This window comes from Thamnophis sirtalis, unplaced genomic scaffold (genome assembly GCF_051295495.1).
Source record: "Thamnophis sirtalis isolate CommonGarterSnake01/CBP01778 unplaced genomic scaffold, rThaSir2_p1.2 scaffold_15, whole genome shotgun sequence".
Taxonomy (NCBI): domain Eukaryota; kingdom Metazoa; phylum Chordata; class Lepidosauria; order Squamata; family Natricidae; genus Thamnophis; species Thamnophis sirtalis.
The window spans coordinates 15,297,040-15,318,774 of record NW_028261395.1 but is presented as its reverse complement, the minus strand read 5'-3'; the positions used below and the strand labels follow the sequence as shown (position 1 = coordinate 15,318,774).

General features: G+C 45.0%; 1 protein-coding gene and 1 non-coding gene across 3 annotated transcripts; both read left to right on the top strand.

Moving 5' to 3' along the window:
* Positions 1–103: 103 nt before the first annotated feature.
* Positions 104–20,936, top strand: LOC148042502 (mitochondrial import inner membrane translocase subunit Tim23). 2 transcript variants are annotated; one of them, XM_087702052.1, is made up of 7 exons: positions 104–306; positions 2,321–2,379; positions 3,779–3,872; positions 9,022–9,106; positions 13,547–13,605; positions 16,083–16,193; positions 20,158–20,936. In XM_087702052.1, exons 1-7 carry the CDS (start codon positions 198–200, stop codon positions 20,271–20,273), a joined length of 633 nt encoding a protein of 210 aa, XP_087558178.1. In that variant the 5' UTR covers positions 104–197; the 3' UTR covers positions 20,274–20,936. The 2 variants fall into 2 exon arrangements, with proteins under 2 accessions (XP_087558178.1, XP_087558180.1); XM_087702054.1 differs by lacking the exon at positions 16,083–16,193 and having other exon boundaries at positions 106–306.
* LOC148042503 (small nucleolar RNA SNORA74) lies at positions 3,196–3,398 on the top strand. The gene has a single exon (XR_015695189.1). It is a non-coding gene; the product is annotated as a small nucleolar RNA SNORA74 (small nucleolar RNA).
* Positions 20,937–21,735: the final 799 nt, after the last annotated feature.

Here is a 21,735-nt window from a genome sequence, read left to right as displayed (position 1 = left end):
GAGTGAGACGCGGACGGCGGCGCGAGGTGATGACGTTATGGGCACGCGGCGCGCCGGCCGCTCACGCTTCTGGCGCTTAGAGGTCGTCCGCGCGCCGAAGGGGAGCTTCCGGTTCCAGGAGCGGAAGGGGCGGCGCCGAGAGCAACGCGAGGAGAAGGAGCGAAGGGCGGCCTGAGGCCTCCGCCATCGCCGCCAGCATGGAAGGAGGCGCGGGGAACTCGAAGGGGTCCGGATTCGCCGGCCTCTTCGGCGCTGGAGGAGTGGCGGGGCCGGGCTATTCCCACGCCGACCTGGCCGGCGTCCCTTGTAAGAGACCCCAGCCGCTTCCCTCGGAGGGGGATTGGGAGGGGGCTAGGTGTGGGGTGGGGGCTTGGGAGGGAGCGGGAAAGAGGCCGGGAGTCCAATGGAGGCTGGGCGGTTGGGAAAGGGCGGGGGGCTCCGTCTCCTGCTGAGCGGAACCAGCCGCAGCAGCACGTGGTGCGGCTGGGAGGACGGGGCCGGGAGGACGGGGCCGGGACGAAGAGGACTTGTGGGGAGGTGGGGAGGCGGTTGTGTCATGGAGGGATCTTTTTCAGTTCTTTTTCTTCCACTCCGGCGTCTCCGGGTACAGCGATGTCAATACATTGTAGGTTTCGGTTTTCGTCGCCATCATCATCGTTAGCGAGGAAAGGGTTAATCCCTCCCTGATGCCTTTTATCGAGAAGTGGTTCAAGCACCATCCGGAGAGCACGTGTTCACCCCCCCCCCTCTTGCCTGTCTTCCCTGAAGGAAGGAGCTTGGCTTCCCTTCGCCTCCCAGAACCCAACCTTCCTCTTCCTGGAAGTCATTTAGGAAAAGTCTCCCTCGGACTACCTTTATTTTTTGCCAGGCTAACCTCAGCAGCCCTTTGGAATCTCTCGTCTAGGCCTTGCTTTTCTGCTGAATCAGGGCATCTCCACCTGCTTTTCTTCCGGAGCTGGGTCATGCTACTAGTCCCAAAATCCTCAGCCATCGTTTGTTGATTAATTGGGATGATAAATGTTTGAGCCCATCCAGAGTACGTGGGGCATGGAGTCACTTGCTCAGTTCCCATGCTGTTCTTGTGGAATATTATAGGTCCAGCTTTAGGCTTCTGTAGCAAGGCAACTTAGCATCCCTGCACAGTCATTGTGCAATAGCAATAGCACTTAGACTTATATATCACTTCACAGCTCTCTCTAAGCGGTTTACAGAGTTAGCCTCTTGTCCCCAACAATCCGGGTCCTCATTTTACCCCCCTCGGAAGGATGGAGAGCTGAGTCAACTTTGAGCCTGGTGAGGTTTGAACTGCCAAATTGCAGGCAGTCAGCAGAAGTAGCCTGCAATACTGCACTCTAACTACTGCCACCGTGGTTCAATTATAAACTATAGTAAATTGTAAATGTGGCAGTTATTACTTTCTTTGAAACTTTAACTTAATCCTGGGGAATGAGGTTTCACATATTGAAAGCTGATTGAATTGCTTGATACAGCTTATATGCAATCTAGGACATTTTGTCCGGCCTTGGCTGGAGGTACCTTAATATGTGTCCCTGACGTTAGGTTTCATCTAAATAGTTAAGAAAAATTGAAGGCTGGCAAGCAGAGATTCAGGGACATAGCTTGCTGATAAGCTTTTTTTTTTTTTCAAATCCTATATATTAGGAAGGACATAATTAGGGTAGAAACCCAGAACTGCCCAGAAAAAAAACTTCCATGCCTATAAGTTCAAATTTTTAACTGACAGCTGATCATTGATGCTTAGATATTCTTATTAAAGGAAACCTGCTTGCAGATCCTTTTGAATCTGATCTTGTGTTTCCTGCCCCTCAGACCTGATTTAAATTGAAGCACACTTAGGAATTCACTCTACTTATGAGAGAGTAGAGAGAGTCCTCAACTTACAATCACAGTTGGGACCAGAATTTTCAGGGCCAAGCAGGGCAGTTGTTAAGTGAATTGCATCTAATTTTACAACCTTTCTTGCCACGCTTAACTGAATTATCTGGTCATTAAGTGCATATAACTTTCCTCATTCACTCTGCTTGTTGGAATCTGGCTGGGATCATGGCAGATGGTGATTGCATGACCCCAGAATGCGCAACCATTGTAAATACATGCCAGTTGCCAAGCGCCCAATTTTTGATCATGCGACCTTGGGATGTTGTGAGAGTGCGATTGTAAGTAACTTTTTTAGTGCTGTCATAATGTCAAACAGTCACTAAATGAATGGTTCTGAGTCTAGCATTACCTGTAGCCCTCTTTCTTTGAACTGTTTTTTATACTACCTTTCCAATTTGAAACCTTTTTTTCTTTCTTTCAGTGACTGGAATGAATCCCTTGTCCCCCTATTTAAATGTTGACCCCAGATATCTTATACAGGTAAGACATCCGTGATTGCTCGATGTGTAGTTTGTGAATTAACTTTTTGTGTGATTGTGTAAATGATTTGATGTATAATAGAGGTAGTCCTCAAGTTGCAATCACAGTTGAGCTCAAATTTAAAATTTATGTTGCTAAATGAAACATTTGTTAAGTGAGTTTGCCCCATTTTACTAGTTTTCTTTTTTCAGTGCCAATGTAACTGAACAGTCACTAAATGAACTGTTGTAAGTGAAGGCCTAGCTGTATAGTGGTTTTGAATAAGATTAAAATAGGTAACTAAAAACGTTGCACATGAAGACTTGGCAGTCAGGTGAACACAGTTGTTTGTGGTCAGGAACTGTTTTCTTTATCCTCTGACCAGAGGACTTCTTGAAAACATCTGGCTGGCCAGGTAAAAACGCATTTCTCCCACAAAGTATTTGAGGAAGTCAAGCAAGAAACAAATGGGTTTCTCTGTCATGAATAATACTAACTTAGATTTTAAATAAGTCACATAAGCCTGTGTAACCTAAGTTGTTATGGTACAAATTTATTTCCACTCTATTTGGATGTAATATATCTTCCTTTTTCCCCAACTGTCAAATGGAAAGTTAGCTGGGTCCATTTTTTGAATTTGAAAAAGTATCAGGTTTTTTTCCCTGCTTTATATCATTTAAAAAGAAAATATTAGAGACACTTTCATGATCCATTTTTATTTTTTAGAAAGAAACCTCAGTGAAAGGTTCTTATATTTTTTCCCTGTGGGTTTTTCCAGTCCTTCCCTTCTATAAACCTGGCCCTAATCTCAGAGCTGAATATATTTTGTTCCTAAATCCCAGCGGTGGTCAGCTGTCTGTGTCAGAACTGTGTCTTTGACAGTGTTACACTGCTGGGAGAGAAAGATACTGTGTGTTTAGCTGTCTGTCATTTTCTCCGTTCTGGAGATAACTGACACCCAGCGTTAACAGTATTGTGCTTTTCTGAGAGTGTGTTGAGCAGACAACCTCCTGGTCAGCACTAGTCTGAAAGCATACACAAATTGAACATGTATAAGTTGGCTTTAATTTCTGAAGCAGAGGATATTATGCAGCAGTGTTAGTACAGCTTATATACATCAGCCATGTTGATAGTAACTAATATGGGATTAAGAGCATATTACAGCTTGTCACTGAATGCTGGATTAAAGAAAATAACATTTATTTGTACTATAGAAATACAATTGTTTGCTTTTGTTGGGCTCACTAATACCTGTTTGAACATTCAAAGGGAAAATGGGTAGACACTTTTCCCTTCTATTTTATTTACTGGGTTGACAGAAAATTAACAGTTTAAGAGTAAAAGATTATCATGTGCTTCATTTTATGAAACTAAGGAATTTATATGCAGATATTGCTGGAAAGGATTGTTTTTGTTTCAGGATACAGATGAATTCATTTTACCTACTGGAGCTAGTAAAACCAGGGGAAGATTTGAATTGGCGTTCTTTACAATTGGCGGATGTTGTATTACCGGTGGGTCATCGTTTTTTATTTATATCACAATGTTGGATGGATGTTTCTATTCGGTAGAATAAAGAGAGATAAGTAATCAGACAATTCTTCAAAGTTTCCTTTGGGCAGATAGAGTTGCTATATTTGGTGTGTATCAAAGGATGAAATCCCAGTTTGTGAGACTAAATGAACCCTTAAAAATTTCTGTCATTTACTAGGTATTATCCCAGAGAAATTCAAGAAAAGGGGTTCTTATTTAATTATACATGTAACTACAGCAGCAAGAATTGTATTTGCCCAAAATTGGAAATTAAATAAGCTACCAACAGATGAAGAGATAATGAAAAATATATTAGATTGTGCAGAGATAAATAAGTAGATAATGAAAATAAAGGATAAAGAGGAATTGGAGTACTTCAAGACATGAGGAAGATTTTATGATTGGCTAGAGAAAGGAAACTAGAAAAGAAAGTAGGGAGACGATATAGAACCCAGACGATGCACTGTTAAATGGAAAAGGTGGGGAAGAAGGGGAAAACAGAAAAGAAAATATTAAATATATAAGTATATATTCAAAAGCGAGATTTAAAGGAGGGGAAACATAACTAGGATAGACTAGCAAAGGTAAGGGAATAAAAAATGATACTAAATTATATTTGGGTTGATGGAAATACCATCCCAAGGAAACATAAACTGAGATCTGAAAGAGACACCTACAACAATAGAAAAGAAAGGGAGAGAGGAGGAGAGAATGAAAGGAAGATGGGGGAAAGAGGTAAGGAGAGGAGGATGGAAGGGAGAGGAAGAGAAGGAGAGAGGGTAGAGGGTAGAAAGTGTAGGAGAAATGTAAGGGAAGTAGAGAAGGGAGGGAGGGAGAAAAAGGGAAAATAAAGTGGTGTTACAAGAGGAGGAATGGATGGTAAAGCAATCCAAACTATTATAACCTATTAAATAAAATAATAAATGCATAAGTGACAAATGTAGAGAACAAGAAGAATTTTTCGGAGTATAAGACGCACCGAGGTTTTGAAGAGGTAAATTTTTTAAAAAAGTTTTTGCACTCTGCAAACCTCCCAACAGTCCATTTTTCGCAAAAATGGACCCATTCCCCCCCCCCCAAGGCATGTAGCCTTTAGGGGGCTTGCAGAGTGCTCCTGTGGGATGCCCCCCCAATGAGCAACAAATGCCCCGTTTGTCATGAAAACGGGCCTGTTTTTTCTCAAAAAAATTGCATGCATAGCCTTTAGCTTATAGAGTGCTGCTGGGGAGGTGGGGAAGGGGCAAAAAAAGGGCTGTTTTCCGTTCATTTCTGCCATCCCCAGCCCCTAGGAGCTCTCTGCAAGCCCATTTTAGTGAAGGGGCGGGGTTTGGGGAGCCCCTTTTTGATGGAAAAGGGTGCATCTTATACTATGAAAAATACGGTATGTGAATGAATACTTAAAATGGTATGTAAGAGAACAAAAAAAAAATTCTGGATAAAAATTTCTGTCATATTATCTATACTGCATGCAACTCATTTTTTAAAATAAATACTTATATTTTATCTTTTTGGCTTTAGCAGTTTTGTAAGCAATTTAAAGACTGTTGAAGATTGCTTGGCGAGGTTATTTATTTTACTGTACATTCACAAAGCATACTTTATTATATTTTAGGGAGTCACTGTAAATTATTAATTTTTATTCAGCCCCGACTGAGAATAATAATAGTGTTTTGGATTACAGAAAGCAGGGAATGTCAGTTGGTCTTACCTGAACTGCATGTCTCGAAGTTGGTGTGGGAGGAGTCACAACTGGGTATTAACACGGCCCATTTGCCCAGAGACGTAGATAGAATTTGAGGCCATTCTCTCTACTCCTCCTGACTTCACAGATTAACCAATGGTCCAGTCGCAGAAAAGCCTGACTGACCAATAACTAACTCAATCAGCCCCCCCCCCCCATGCGTGGGAGTGCACCTGAACGGGCGGGAAGTGACTCCTCCCACGGCAACTTCAAGACATGCAGTTCAGTAAGACCAACTGACAGTCTCCGAAGTGAGGCGTGGGAGGAGTCACAACTGGGACATACCAAAGCTAGATGTCCATGGGAGGGAATCATTGGGCCTGAGCCCCCCAAGTGTCCAGCACTCCCTTGAGAACCTTCCTACCAAAGGATGCCTCCGCAGAAGCATAGACATCCAGCCGGTAATGCCTAATGAAGAGAGAGGACAAAGCCTAAGCGGCTGCCCTACACATATCCTCAATGGGTGCCTGGGTGGCCCAAGCCGCAGTGATTGCTTCAGTCCTTGTGGAGTGTGCAGTGTTGCCCCCTGGAACCGGATCGCACGGGCCTCATAAGCCTTAGTGATAGCTAGTCTAATCCACCTACTGATAGTGGCAGGTGATACCTTTGCCCCTCTGGTAGAAATCTGGAAGGAGACAAAAAGCGCCTCTGACGTCCTGAAGGCAACTCTGCGTTTGAGGTAAATACACAGTGCCCTACGGACATCCAGGTGATGCCAAGACCTTTCCCTTTCTCTGGAAGGTACTGGGCAGAAGTCCGGAAGCACCACCTCCTGAGCCCTATGGAAGGGGGTGTTGCACTTGGGCAGGAAAGCCGGGTCTAGTTTTCATAGAAGGTGCACAGGTCCGCCCTGGCGGATAAGGCATTGTTCTCAGACACCCACTTAGCTGAGGTAATGGCTACCAGGAAAACCACCTTGAGTCTTAGGAGCTGGAATGTTACCTTTCCAGAGGCTTGAAAGGCGCCTCCATAAGGGCCTGGAGCACTGTGGGAAGGTCTCAGGTTGGAAAACAATGGACCACAAGGGCCGAAGATTAGCAGCCCCTCTGAGGAACCTCTATGACCAGGTGTTGGGACAAAGGTTGGCACAAATGACCGTGGCCAAGGGTACTGTGGGCCAGACCTTTCTCCACAACATCCTGGAGAAACTCCAGCCCTGTGGTCGGATCCACCCGGGCAGACCTACACCAAGTTACAAAGGAATCCCAGGTCGCATCATAGATGTGCGTGGTGGACTTCCTTCTAGAAGCTTCAATGGTCCCAGGCGGAGAACTGGGCCTCCCTCAGCTGCTCCCGCTCAAGTGCCAAGCAGTTAGTTGGAGCTACTCTGGATCCGGATGATCCAGACTCCCCTGGCGCAGAACTACCTCCTCCCTGGGAATCCTCCTCCCCTCAAAGGGGTCTCCCTAGTGTTCTGAAGACTGCGCAGGAGATAGAGGAGGGAATAGTGGGCTATCCTCCCTTGCAGAGCCACGGGGGGAACCTGGAGAACCCAGTTAGACCTCTGGCAAAGGTGAAGGCCTGAGAGGGGAGCGTGACCTGGATGGGGAAGGGCTAATTTCCTCCCTAATCCTTCTGCCTGCAGCTCTGGTAACACGGGCCTCCTTGCTAGGCACTCTCCTCCTAGCCGACTTTGAGGTGGCCTTCTTCGAGATAGACCTCTCCCTCGTTACTGCGGTAGCTCCACGGGAGGTCCCCTTGCCCGAATTGGAATCCCCTGATGATCTAGGGGCCGCTCCTCGGGGCATCCGCCATCGCCCCTACTTAACAGTTGCTGTTTCACCACCTTCTCTTACTCTGTAAACCGGCCTGGGTTTCTGCTCGTGGTTTGGAGCTCCTTCGAACCGGTGCTATCTGTAGCTACATTGTTGATCCGCGGCTCGAAGAAGCCAGCCCACCGCCGAACCGAAGGCCCTCCCTGAATCACCGGCGGAGCACAGGCCCAAAGAATCTTTTCCGGACCCCGGTGGTGGCTCTGGGTGTTTGCGGCAGCTGAAAACAGGAGCGCCGATGTCCGAGCTCCAGCCATGTGCGTCCCAAGATGGCCGCTGTCCAAAATGGCGACTGCTGACCATGCGGCCTGATGCCGAGCCGGCTTTGACTGAGCCTCTCCTTCAGCAGCCTCCGCAGCGTTCCGCAGCCCCTTCTGATGAGTCCAGGGGTTGTGTGGTACAGCGCTCTCTGGCGTGAGGCCTGGAGTCTCCCCTGTAACCGCCCAGCGGCTTGGGGGCTCCTTGCTAGTACAGCAAGCCCAGCTTGTGCAAAAGGGGAAAGGTAACTTAGAACAGAGATGCAAGGGAGAGAGGTGGGAGGAAGCACAAATGGAATAAACGAAAAACTAAAATTTAAAGCAACAAATCCTCTGAAACCAAATGGGCAGCCAGCAAAAAGTATTCCTTCTGGGCTGAAGATTGAGGTTAATCTAGGGAGTCAGGAGGAGGAGTAGAGAGAGTGGCCTCAAATTCTACCTCAGTCTCCGGGCAAATGGGCCGTGTTAATACCCAGTTGTGACTCCTTCCACGCTTCACTTCAGAGACAGGAATATTCAACAGTGGAACCAAAAAGGGTTGAGAAAAGCCTTAATTCAGATCTCCCTGACATTGCCATGATTTCCATTTCTATAATGTGACCAGGGTAGATTTGATTTAAATCACTAATAAAAAGGCTTGATTTACATCAAATCAATTTAAATCATAATTTTTAAAGAGCAACTGTCATCTCTGTCCCGCAGCAGCTCATCCTCTGACCTGATGTTGACTCCTCAACAGTCCCAATATTGCAGAATATACAGTCTCATGCTACATAACTAAGCTCCATTTCATGTGGAATAAACTAAATAGAATAGAATATGGCATTCTTTATTGGCCAAGTGTGATTGTACATGCAAGGAATTTGTCTTTGGTGCAGATGCTCTCAATGTACATAAAAACACATTCATCAAGAATCATAAGGTACACCACTTAATGATTGTCATAGGATACAAATAAGCAATCAGGAAACAATATCAATATAAATCGTAAGGATACCAGCAACAAAGTTACAGTCCTGCAGTCATAAGTGGGAGGAGATGGGTGATAGGAACGATGAGAAGACTAATAGTAATGATAATGGAGCCTTAGTAAATAAACTAAAATAATTTAGTTTAAAAAATTTCTTAAATAGAAAACTATCTTTAGATAGATCTTTACTCCAAAAGCAATACATTTGATAAAACTTAAAAAATCATTTTAAATTTTTTAAAATCTTATTTTTTTTTTAAAAAAAACTATTTTTATCCACCCTGAATATCACAGTAATGTTGGAGAACAATTTATTGGTTTTAACTACAAGAATGAGATTAATGTTCTGTTTTAGACATTGTTCTGTTCTGTTCTGATTTATCCGAATAGGAGCTGCTTTTGGGGCATTAAATGGCTTGAGACTAGGTTTGAAGGAGACACAAAACATGGCTTGGTCCAAACCTAGGAATGTACAGTAAGTATTTTATTTCATTAGAGGCCATTTACTTCTTTCTCTGCTTTGAGAATTCAAAGCTATTCTTGATGTGAGATCAGGGTGCGTGTCACATGTTTGCTTAATCTCTGCTCCAGTTTCCTGATTGTGTCAGTAAAGTCCAGGAGGTTGAGGCAAATTAAAATTATTGGAGCTGTATGTAAAAGAAGCGCATGAATGATTCCCTAAACAGTCTGTCCCTTTTCTGCCAAGATGTTTTAAATTTGGGGTGAATTTATTATTTGATAAACATATTAAAAATTTCATTAAAAACCTCTCTGCTCAAAAAAACCCCTTAATTTAGAAAAAGGGCTCGAAGGGATGACTTACACAACCTGGGAAATAACTTTATTTTTTAATAAACTTTTGTCGAAAGACTCGAGTCAAAATGGTGCCATGTAATCATACCATTGTTCTTAGTTTATTTTGGAATAGCAGTTGCATTTAAATAGACTAGAGGGCATATTTTTGCATTTTCTGCTTGGGTGAGTGCAAAAAGTGTGACTAATAACTAGATCAGTGATGGCTAACCTTTTTGTCCTCGCGTGCTGAAAGTGCACAACAGGACGCATGTGTGTGCCCACACCCATAATACAATGTGTGTGTGAAACACACACGTGCGCGCTTCCCTTGACCCAGCGCATGCATGTACACTACCCCATCCCGTGCCCCGTTTTGGGCCTAGCAGGCCTCCCTGCTTCCTGGGACCAAAAAATGAGGTGCAGCGGTCACGGGGGAGGGAGTGCCACACACACACCTACCCTCCCCCCCCCATGCATGTGTACGCTGTTACAGGTGTTATGTCTGCCTTGTATGCAGCTTTATTCCTCTCTAGCATTCATCTTCATTGTTCAGTTATGCATTTCCTGCCTCTCTAGGATTTACTTGTATCTACTCCTGTGAGGCACTTCCTGTTCCTGTTGGATGTATATAGTTATATTCTCAATGGCTTGTATAGTATTTTAACTGCATTTTGATTAAACAACACGCAGTGCAGAGATGTGAAAATCAGCTGGCTGTTGGGAGGCACAAGCCGCCATAGATTCACCATCATGGAACTAGATGCCTCTGGCGATTATTTTAGACTTAAAAATGATCAAATGAGAATGGAATCATTTCAACCAGCAGATGGCGCCAAGTGTCAATTAGCCTTTGTGAGGAAGACAGTAAAAGAGGGGAGGGGGAGTTGCAGCCTTGCTTCATTCTGCAAGCATTTCTGGGGGGCCAAAAGGATAGACTTAGAAGACTCAGGATAACTTTGTTGTCACTTTGAGACTAATCGCCATACATTAAAATGAAACTTCATTGCATGGAGCTACAATGACAATAAATAAATACAAAATTATGCATATACCCCCTTATGTTCTATGACGGAGAAACAACACAGTCTAGTTTGGATGTATACATGTCCATGGCAAGAAACGATTCCTGTGAGTTCAGCAGGGAACAAAGCGATTACAGAATCTGGTAGGCCTGCTGGAGATACTTTGAAACAGATACAGACTGTGAAGTGAGTGTGGGCTCTCTAACGATGCTGGAGGGAGAGACACAGGTACAGAGTAGCTCCCCTTCAGATGACCTTCTCTTGGAGAAGGCAGGAAAAAATCACATTCACAATGCAGACCTAGTGAGGAGAGAAGAAGCCCTGATTTGGGCAGGGGTGTCCCATAGAGCCAGGAAAGAGAGCATAGCACCAAATTCACCATTGTGGAACCCTGGTAGTTTAAGAATAACAGCCCCTTTTTTCATCACCATTGGCAGCATTATTGAGGGGAGGGCTTCTTGTAGCATTCTAAAGTTTGTGAAACCCTACCTTAAGCCAAGAAGAAGTCGTTTCCACCAGCAGGCTCTTATATGGATGCCCTGGCTTGGTAAAATAGTCATACATCTAGGGGTCTCCTATGGGTATAAATTTGTTGCCCCGGGTCATATTAAAATTTCAGAACATTTCTTTGCAAATTCGTTTTCTCAGCTTAGAAATTATGGATATGTGGACTTTACTCCTGTTCATTTCACATAAAACCATAATGTTTTTTGTTTGAATTCTGAGTTCTGGCAGTAGGACCATAAAGGTAGAAAACAAGCTCTCGTTAAAAAAGTGGACCATTCCTTACCATTCCTTTGACAGTAAACGGCTATTATCTGTTGTCCTTCCCCTGGTGGGGATTAGTTAGAAGCTTGACCAGAAGACAAAAATAAGCTAAAAAGTTATTCCTTAATTCCTGGTTTCTTCCTGCTTTCTTTTTGGGCTTCTAACCGTTCCACTGCAAAGATGGGAGAGGAACTGAAAGGGAAGCAGACCGTTATTTTGCTTGTTTGCATTATTGATTTTAGTTTCAACAAACTGGCTTTCTGTATGTGCAAGTGAGCTACAATGACGAGTGACGTTGGTAGCAGGTGAAACTGAAATAACAGGCCGTATCCAAAGCACTGCAGTTGCTGCAAATATTCATCTCCCTCTTGTCCACGTATGAGAATGTACTTTCAGGGACTCTTGCTTTGAGGGCTCTTTAACACAAGGTAGAACATTCCCCCCCCCCCCCCAAAAAAAAAGTGGAAGACCTCCTTCATGTCCTGAAGAAGATGACTTTTCTCTCTTCTTTTTTTTTTTGTGTGTGTGGGGGAGTTTCTTTCTAGTGGGAGTCTGACTCCATGTTTCTGACAGTGTTACACTACTGGGAGATCAAAGGGCCGTCTGGGGCTCTGCCAGTCCCTGTCTCTGTCCCAGAAACAGCCGATGTGGCCTGTGTGGCACTGGGCTTCATTGCAAACAGACCAAGTCAGCACAGTTTTGAAAGCAAACACAAACGTGTTTCTCCAGTGCAGGGTATGTGTCTTTGATTTATAACGGAAAGGCGCTAACGTCAAGATATTTTGAGTTTGTAATGTTTTCTAGATATTACAAATTTTAGCAAATGTTTAGTCATTGTGTATTTTAAATTCTATGTTTATGGTATTGATACAGTGCCCTGCAATTTATAATTTTATGACTGATTCTCAGTCAGAATGCAGACATGGAACCGGAAGATGTTGGCAACGCAAAAATAAAAGTCTGGAAAATGAATTTCACAGTAAAACCAGCCTAGCCAAAGTATAACCACCCAGCTCCATCGGCAGCAAAGGCGGACCATATTAAATCATCCATCCTTGGGAGGATCATACCAGCTGCTTCCTGAAACTGACGAGGAAGTAACCCACCTCTGATCCCAGAGTTGCTTATCCACTTTCAGATCACCCGCTCTGCCTCAACCAGGCATGTTCAAAGTCCGACCCGTGGGCCAATTGCGGTCCGTTTTCAAATTTCGAGCAGCCCGCAGCCTCTTCTCCCCGTCGGAGTTACTTGTTTAGTCTTCCATAAAATAATTCATTTGCATTTAATGTTAATGTTCAAAGAATGTCAGGCTGAATGGTTGACCCCACACATTTTCACCTCACCAAATCTGGCCCTCCTTGCAAAAAGTTTGGACACCCCGACCTAAACAGATCACCAAACCGACTTGGCCTTGTGGCAGGCTGGCCCCAGCTGGGATTCCTTCTTGGTCCTGATCTGCTCTCCCCAGACCAACCACAATGCAGATACTGAATTTCCCTAGGAAGAGGCTCTTGGGATGGCCTGCAGGCACCCCGATTGGTCAGGAAGAGTGATGATAGATGATGCAATTCTGTGCTGTCTCACTGGCTCGGCCTGTGCTCATTCACTGAGGACAAGTTGTCAGAAAAAGCACCTGGCAATAAAATGGTTGGCACATACTTTCCTATTATATAAAGTAACTGGGAGGAAAGTCTTCTACCGGCCAAGTCCTTACAGTGGTGGAAACAGAGAGAGAGGAAAGGTGGAGGGGCGGAGGTTAGTAACATGTGGATGCCCAGTGCTTTTCTCCAGTTGAAAAATTAGAAGCTAAAGAGATCCTTAAGTGAGGATCTACTAGGAACCTGCCTTGTTTTTCATGTACATGATCATTTGCCTTGTGAGATACTAGTTGTGATTCTCCAGGATTCAGGGTTCATTCGCTACTTGGTTTAAACTGTTTATTGTTGAAATAATTGCTGTTTGTATTGATTGTGCTGCAGTAAATGCTAATTATGCAAGTGTAGTTTTTTGGCCACAGATCGATTGGGTAGTACCGAATTTGATTTACACAAAAGTTCCAGATTTACTGACAATACCAACTGCCTTAAAGTTAGATAAACATGTTGGCAGGAAATCACTTTTGCTCCATTGCTAATCCAGGTATTAGATGGTAAAATTACATGGAAATGTTTGTGTAACACACCATTCTTTTTCGTGGGAAGGCTTGGTTCATCCTTTAATTACCATTGCCTCATGTAAAACAAGTTATATAAGACAGGGTATTGGCAGGCCATGTTAAATTGACCTATTATTTGGGCGTCACACTAAACTTCCCTCTTACTTTCTTGAAGGATTTTAAATATGGTGACACGGCAAGGAGCATTGTGGGCAAACACTCTTGGATCTCTAGGTAAGTAGGCTTCTTTCACAAACTAAATCTACAAAACACTGTTTGTTTGTTTTTTTTAAAAAAAGGTAAATTCTAGGAGGCTAAAAGAGAAGGAACCTTTAAGATCAACTGGAACTGTGTGAGGGATCCAGAAGCTCTTACAAGCCAACAGACTGGCATAAAGATAGTCTTTGACTTATGACTGCAATCGAGATCAGTATTTCCATTGCAAGGCCGTGTTAAATGGGTCACAGCCCATTTTATGGCCTTTTCTTCAACGATTAAATGAGTCACCCCATTGTTCAACCATTCTGGCTTTCCCCACTGACTTTGCTGCTGGCAGAAGCGAGCTGGGAAGATGGCAAGTGAGAAGATCAGGTGGCCTCAAAGATGCTGCAGCTGTTGTAAATACCTGGCCAGTTGCCAAGTGATTAGATTTTGACCACAGGACTGTGGGATGCTGCAACGGTCCTGAGCCCCTATTTTTCAGTGCTGTAGCAACAATTACTAAACAAATGGCCGTAAGTAGAAAGCACCAGAAGAGTGCTTTCACTCCAAATTAATGGATTGAAGCTGTTGATTATTGTGCTGCTCACTTCACCCCACACGCTGCCTACGGGGCAGGTCTAGATTGCCACCCTGGAAAACAAGCCCTAAGATTTCGGCTCAAAGATGACTGGGTTCAAAATTCAATCGATCCAGTGATACATTAACAGACTCTTCACAGCTGTGTTGCTTTATCTTGGGCAACATTTCTCTGTGTTCCTGATCTTTTGCCCTGACCTGCTTTTGTGCAAATAGCATACATTCGGCAGGCTGATAGGTTACTGGAGAGAGAGGTGAAGATGAGAAAATGTCTTTTTAGGACTCGGCTCCGGCTAACCGGCTGCTGTGCATCCCCAGATCAGACCTTGCCATCTCATTTGCCTGATAAATGTTTTGTTTCAAGACTGAAAGCTACAAAGAGACAACTCTCCGGGCTTCCATCATTGGATCTGGGTTTGTGTACGTGTGTGTACAGGGTCTTTGAGTCTAACATGAATTTCAGGAGGAGGGGTTCGCTTGACAGCACTAGCAACAGCGCTTAGACTTCTATATCGCACCACACTTTTTTACAGCCCTCTCTAAGCTGTTTTATAGAGTCAGCATCTCTCTCCTGACAATCCAGGTCCTAATTTTACTGACCTGGGAAGGACGGAAAGCCAAGTCAACCTTCAGCCAGTCAGGATTGAACTGCCAGCAATTGGCAGAGACAACCTGCTGTGCTGCCTTCCAACCAATGCACCATCATAGCAGTGGATGGCAACACCCACTGTTCCGGTCTCCCGTGGGTCTGATCTGGTGGGATGAGGGGCCTCCACCAGCATCACCACCACCAGCAAAAGGACCAAGCACAAGATGAGTGCACTCTTTTTCTTTTCCTCTGGCCAAATTGAATTGTCTACCACTATTAAAAAGAGAAGATAAGGTTATAAGGTTTATTGTATTTATATGCCGCCCTATTCCCAGAGGGACTCAGAAGGTAAACAACAGCGGCTTCCGAGTGAGCAATCGGCATTCCAAGGCCTTTGCTTGGCATGGTTTTTGCTTTCAGAGGGTGGAGCTAGGTTTTAAAAAAAAAACCTTTTTGAATTGGATCCCAGTTCGAAAGGGGAGAAGAAATCTGCCCAGCCCTCCATTGCTGAAGAAAGAGGTGCCTGTGGCTCCTCTAGCTGCTCCCTTCCAGCCACAGGGCAGGAGGAGGAGCTTCCAGGGAAGATGGGAAACCCCTCCCTTCTTCACATTTGGCTGGTTGTGGTGGTGGTGATGCTGCCAAGCATGCAGGAACAGGGTGGTTGATCAAATCCAGGCAGTCCTCACAGCCACAGTTCAGCCCCAGATTTCTGTTGCTAAGTGAGACATTTATTAAATGAGTTTTGCCCCCATTTTATGACCTTTCTTGTCACAGTTGTTAAGTGAATCTCTGCATTTAAGCAAGTAACCTGTAAAGTGAATCCGGCTTCCCCGTGGACTTTGCTTGTCAAAAGGTTGCAAAAGGGGGTCGCGTGATACCCTCCCCCGGGGACATTGCAACAGTCCTAAATAGGAGTCAACGGGCAAGCATCTGAATTTTGATCGCTTAACCACGGGGATGCTACAATGGTCGTAGTGGTGGAAAGCGGTCATAAAGTCACTTTTTCTATGCTGTTCTTAACTTCGAACAGTCCCTAAATGAACTGCTCTAAGTCGAGGACTTCCTGTATACAAAGACAGCAGCCCTTCCTGAAGGCCTCATCTGAGCTGAGATTCTGGAGGGGAGGGCAGCTCTTTCCCTTTCGCAGCCCCTGCTGGTCAGCCTGCAGCCACGAGGCCCTTGAGAAGGGCAGGCAGGGAACTGGGTTTTGCCCAGGTTAAGAAACGTCCCCTCTCCCCAAGCCCACCCTGAGGAGGAAATTGGGTGGGGACAAAGTGGGGCTGTGTCCCCGGCTGCCCTGACGGATCGCCTGGTTTCCTTCCAGCATTGCTCTACAGTGCCTTTGGCGTCATCGTGGAGAAAACACGGGGGGCCGAAGATGACCTCAACACAGTTGCAGCCGGCACCATGACGGGGATGCTATATAAGAGCACAGGTAGGGTGGAAGGGGGGAGGCAGCGAAGCCACTCTGGCCACAATTGGGCCCCATGGTTCTGTTGCTAGGCAAGGCAGGGGTTAACTGAGTTTTGCCCCAGGTTACGATTCTTAAGCAAAGCGCTGCTGTTATTCAATTAGTCACATGGTTGTTAAGTGAATTCCTATGGACTTTGCTTGTTGCAAAAGGGGATCACGTGACAATCCCCACCCCATCCCCAAGAGGCTGCAGTGGTCATAAGTGCGTGTCGTTGCCGAGCACCTGAATTTTGATCCCATGATCCTGGGGATGCTACAAAGGTAAACGTGAAAAGCGGTCATAAGTCACTTTTTTCAGTGCCGTTGTAACTTTGAACGGTCACTAAATGAACTGTTGTAAGTCAAGGATAAGTCAATAGCTAGACAAGAAGGATTGACCGCACAAGGCACCGTTCTTAATTCTTCCTCTGGCTCTCCATAAGGGAGTCTTGACGGGTGGCTAAACTCCACCTGACCTTTGACCCTGCTGACTGCCCGGTGAAGGTTTCCCAGAAAGCCCCTCCCAGCTGAGGGAAACTCTTGGCTTGACAGCCTTGGCCGCTCCGAAGGCTGTGGGGGAAAAGTTTTGTTTGCCTGAACTTCTCCCTAGTGCGGCTTTTACAGCCCCCTCTTCCATTCAGCCTTAGTCAGGCATTATTGGATGCAATAAAGCTATTTGTTCTATTTGCTTAAAGATAAAGTGAACTTTAAATCTTAAAAGGCAGCTTTGTTTTATTTGTCCTCAGAGTGACGCCCGATATTGGCCACCCTTTCTTGCATTAACGATGTCCATTAGATAAAAAAATTGGCCTCTTGTCTGCAAAGTGCCATTTAATATGTTGTTTGAAACAAAGTGTCATAGACATTAAATATCAAGATAATATGCAGGTAGTCGTCAACATACAGCCACACGAGCCCAAAGTTTATGTTGCTAAGTGAGACTTGTGTTAAGTGAGTTTTGCCCCACTTTACAACTTTTCTTGCCACAATTGTTAAGAGAAGCATTGCAGTGGTTAGGTTAGTAACCTGGTTGTTAAATGAATCCGCCCTTCCCATTGACTTTGCTCGTCAGACGGTCACAAAAGAGGCTCACGAGATACCAGGACACCGTAACTATCATAAATATGAGTCAGTTTCCAAGCATCTGCATTTGATCACATGACCATGGACGTCCCGCAGCAGTCATAAATATGAAAAAGGTAACTTTGAACAGTCACTAAATGTGAACTGTTTAAATCAAGGACTACTTGACCAGTAAAGTCCAGTGAAGCCCTGTTTTCTCTTCAAGCCTTGCCTGATGAACAGGGACTCTTGGATTTCCTCTGCTTTGAGGGCTCTTTAACACAAGGCAGAGCATCTCCCCCCCCACATGGAAGACCTCCTTCATGTCCTGAAGAAGCTGACCTTACTCTCTTTTTTTGGAGGAAAGGGGGACTTCTTTCCAGTGGGAGTCAGCTGTCTGACTCCATGTGTCTGACAGTGTTACACATTACTGGGCCATCTGGGGCTCTGCCAGTCTCTGTCCCAGAGACGGCTGATGCAGTTGTGTGGCACTGGGCTTCATTGCGAGTGCTGAGCGAAACAGACCCGGTCAGCAGAGGTTTGGCAGCAAACACTTGTTTCTTCCGTGCAGGGTATCTGCCTGTGACTTATAACGGGAAGGCGCTAATGTCTGTTAAGATACTTTGAGTTTGTGATGTTTTTTGGAAACATTACAAATTTTGGCAAATGTTCAGTCATTGTGTGTTTTAAATTTTATAGCTAGGCTACTACAGACATTGCCTTGTTCAGCTTAGCAGAACTTCGTTCAAGGGCACACTTGAAACAAGAGGCAATGGAGAGACCACAGGTGGAGTAGCAGAAGACAATGCAGAATGCTTAAATTTTTGTAACGGGATCAAACAACCTAGAGCGTGGTATACATGGCACACTTCCACATTTAACAGTCAGTCTGGAATAACGGATTCCCCCATTCCCCAACGAGTGGGTTAACTCAAGGTTGTTCTGTATTCACCTTGCTTCTTGTTTAGAAGTTTGAGTCAGCAACAGTGGGAGCTTAACATCACCTGAGGGAAATGCCTGTCCAATCATTGAACTTGTAAAATCCTAGGCAGCAAGTTACCCTGGGAATGAGGGCCACCCGGATACTTGTCAGGACACATGAGGACGTTATTTCATAGAGTTGTGTTGTATGTTTTTTATTTGTTCTTCTTGAAGCATGTTTTGCAACATGTTTGTCACACTGACAAGTTGATGGCAGTTGACTGGCACTTAAAAGGCACTTTGGGATCAGATTGTGTCCTGGCGTTTCAGAATCTAGTTTCAGAACCTTTGTATACTGTGGGACTTGCACTCTGAATATCACAAGACTGTTTAGCACCCAAGTGTTTGGATGTACCCCCAATGGCTCCCGAAGGACTCTTTGGCCCCAGACCCATCCCCTGGAGTCTAGATCCCAGGGATGACACCATGGCCAAGATAGCACCATTTCCCTGCCTCTCCCAATTTCTTTTACTGGGGGAAGCAGAATGCCAGTCCCCCCTCCCCAATCAGCTGGACTGCCCATTGCACACTTTCCCTTTGGGGAGGAAACTGCTTCCGATTGCATAGGATAAGGAGACACCTGTGTAAATGGAGTCATGCAGCTTCTCCATAGCTGGAGGCCCACAGAAAGTGAACAGCTTCTGCGCATTTCAACAGTTGAGTCAGAGGTCACTTTATATCATCACTTCTTTATAACATCTGCATAACTGGGCGTGGCTTGTCAATCCACTTATCTGTGGTGGGCCCCTGCTCTTTCCAAGAGATAGGAAAGTTAATATTCACCACACACGGAGAAAGATTAGACTGCTGGTCCTGCAGGGTACAAACAGACTCTGCAGCATGACCGGCTGGGGAATTCTGGGAGTTGAAGTCCACAAGTCTTTGGAGACAAAACACACACACACACATACACACACACAAACAGAGCTGCTCTGCAGTTTTGAAATCTTCTGATCTGAGTAGCAGCTGCAGCAAGACAACCTATTATGCTTGTATCGACCAGGACTTGTGCATTCTCACGGAGACAACCAACCCAACAGTTGCCATCCAGTCGTGGTGTTGCTTTTTTTCTTAACTGCTACCTGTGTACAAGACCACAGTGGCATATATCGCTTGCAGACGCAGGGGGCTGTGTTCCGGAGAGACCTTACTAGCAGGGAAGAAAAATCCAGATATAGTTGTCAGGATAAACCCTTTTTAAAATAAAAAAGCTGGCGTAGGCATTTGCGAGAGGTGATGACAAACACTCGCTTTGTGAGGCTGGTGGTGGTGGAGAGTCTACTGCTATCTCATCCAAGCAGGAGGCTGATTGCAGGGGTGGAGGAGAACCGCAGAAGCCTATCGCTTGGTAGACAGAAGGGGAAGAAGAAGGGTTAGAAAGTCAAGTCTGGGAATTCCCCGCCCATTGGCTCAGTTTTGCCTTTTCATGTGTTTCAGGGCAAACTCAAGGTGCCCGAATTCGAGGGCCAGCAGGGAGGCTGCTGATGTGCTCCATTCTTTTTAGGTTTCAGGATATTGAGGAACGGGGGAAATCTTTCATACTGTATGAGGGGCTGCTCTTTTCTAGCCTTAATTGCTGGCAGTCTGGTCGCTTCAACATTGCTGCTCATTTTTTCTGGCAAGCACTTTTATTGTGCCCTCCCTTTAGATCCTAAGTGCCCCCACAGGGCAAATTCTTAAATTATGTTTGATGTGAAAACAGTTGTGTTTCCCACCTCTTCTTGCTTCAACCTGACTGATATATCGTATTGCACGTCCTTTGCTCTGGTTGCATATTTTACTTTATTATTATTTTAATTTATTTGCTGCCTGTCTCGTGCTTGCCTTGCTTGGGGGAAGAAAGTTCACTGCTCAACGCTGGCTGCTGACATGTCTGTATTTACTGTTGCTTCATATCCTCACAGGTGGATTGCGTGGGATAGCCAGAGGTGGCATTGCAGGACTCATGCTCACAGGTCTCTACGCGCTCTATAACAACTGGGAGCACATGAGGGGCTCCATGCAGCAGCAGTCCCTCTGAGCGCAGGACAGAGCCTCCACTCATGCAGTGCAATCAGACCTGACCCCCTTCACCATTGCAGTACCTAGCGGACACCCAGCCACCCCCATACTCAAGACCACCAGTTCTCACGGCTATGGCCTGGTTCTTGAGCAGCAGCTGGTGAAAAGGGCCATGTTATCTGCCAAGAGGAAGATCTCGTCTTCATAAGCATGTTCACTTTCGCTCAGTTTGTACATCGAGACCATTGCTTGATTTGACTGTAATAAATGTGTGTGCTGAAAAACTGACTTCTGCGTGTCACACGGATGTTTCTAAAAGCTCCTACCCATAGCCCGGCCTCAGCAGAGCACCGGGAGCCAGCATTCAAGGTAGGTAGGAAATACTTTGGCGCAAGGGAGACGAACGTTGCGCTCACAGTGCATACACAAAACCAGCAGGTGTGTCAAGGGCACCACTTTCCTTTTACTGACATGTTTATCACCCCATAGTGTTCTTTAACAGAGTTTTCTGGATGCTGAGCTGAAAACCTGATCTGGTAATTTTCGACAATCCTTAATAGACATAAAGGTTGGAGTGCATGTTTTAAGAAAGTTTGGGAAACAATTGCTTTAAGTCTGTTTCTAGAGTGTATATAGACCAAGGTTTGATGGCTTCTTTTAAGTAAAGTTCTTTCAAAATGGATTGGAAATGCCTGGCTCTTCCTTCACCCCCTCCTCCTGTTTACATTGTAGATTTCTCTTCTCTTGCCACTCTCAGCCACTTAAAACAGTTCAAGAGCTCTGCTATGTTGTTGAACACCACCCTTTACTAATCTTTTGTAGAAAAGCAGCGGGAGCCACATCTCACATACCATACTCCTCTTTTTGTAAGGTTATGGTGCCCAACACCATAAACCTTGTCACGGCCACAAATGGCTCGTGGTGATTGGGGGCGTTCAGCAGGGTCCATACCTGGATGGTTGCAGATCACCCTGGGAAATGGAGAACACCATGGGATGCAACCACAGTAAACTATTCCCAGATATGCCCATATATTCACCAAGACACTCCAAGTCCGGCTCTTTCTGTTCCAGAACACATTCCCTGTTCTGTAAGGAAAAACAGCTTTTGAAGAGCCAAACAAAACATTGAATAAAATTTTGCAATTCTCCCATCAACAGCAGATAAATGGTATAAAAAGGTCCAGAATTACATTATTACATTAGATAAGCATTTTGATGCTTATCTAATAGCTTACCTCTGTGAAGCCTAAGAGAATCTGATCCACTCTGATGTGAGTGTGTGAGAGAGCAGGGCTTAGGCATTTCATAGATTTCAGACATTAAGCCACAAATGAAGGCAAGCCTGCATGTCCCAGGATGATACACAGCTGGAACTGCTTTGGTCACCAGGACCAGGGATTTGCTCTCCCGAGCTTCTTTAGGGAACCTGCAATATGTGCTTTGGGCTGTTCTGTGAGTTGTGTGTGAGCAAATAGGAAG

Coding starts and splice junctions, on each gene's coding strand:
- LOC148042502 (XM_087702052.1), top strand. CDS start 198: ATGGAAGGAGGCGCGGGGAACTCGAAGGGGTCCGGATTCGCCGGCCTC. Junction 307..2,320: donor CGACCTGGCCGGCGTCCCTT/GTAAGAGACCCC, acceptor TCTTTCTTTCAG/TGACTGGAATGAATCCCTTG. Junction 2,380..3,778: donor ACCCCAGATATCTTATACAG/GTAAGACATCCG, acceptor TTTTTGTTTCAG/GATACAGATGAATTCATTTT.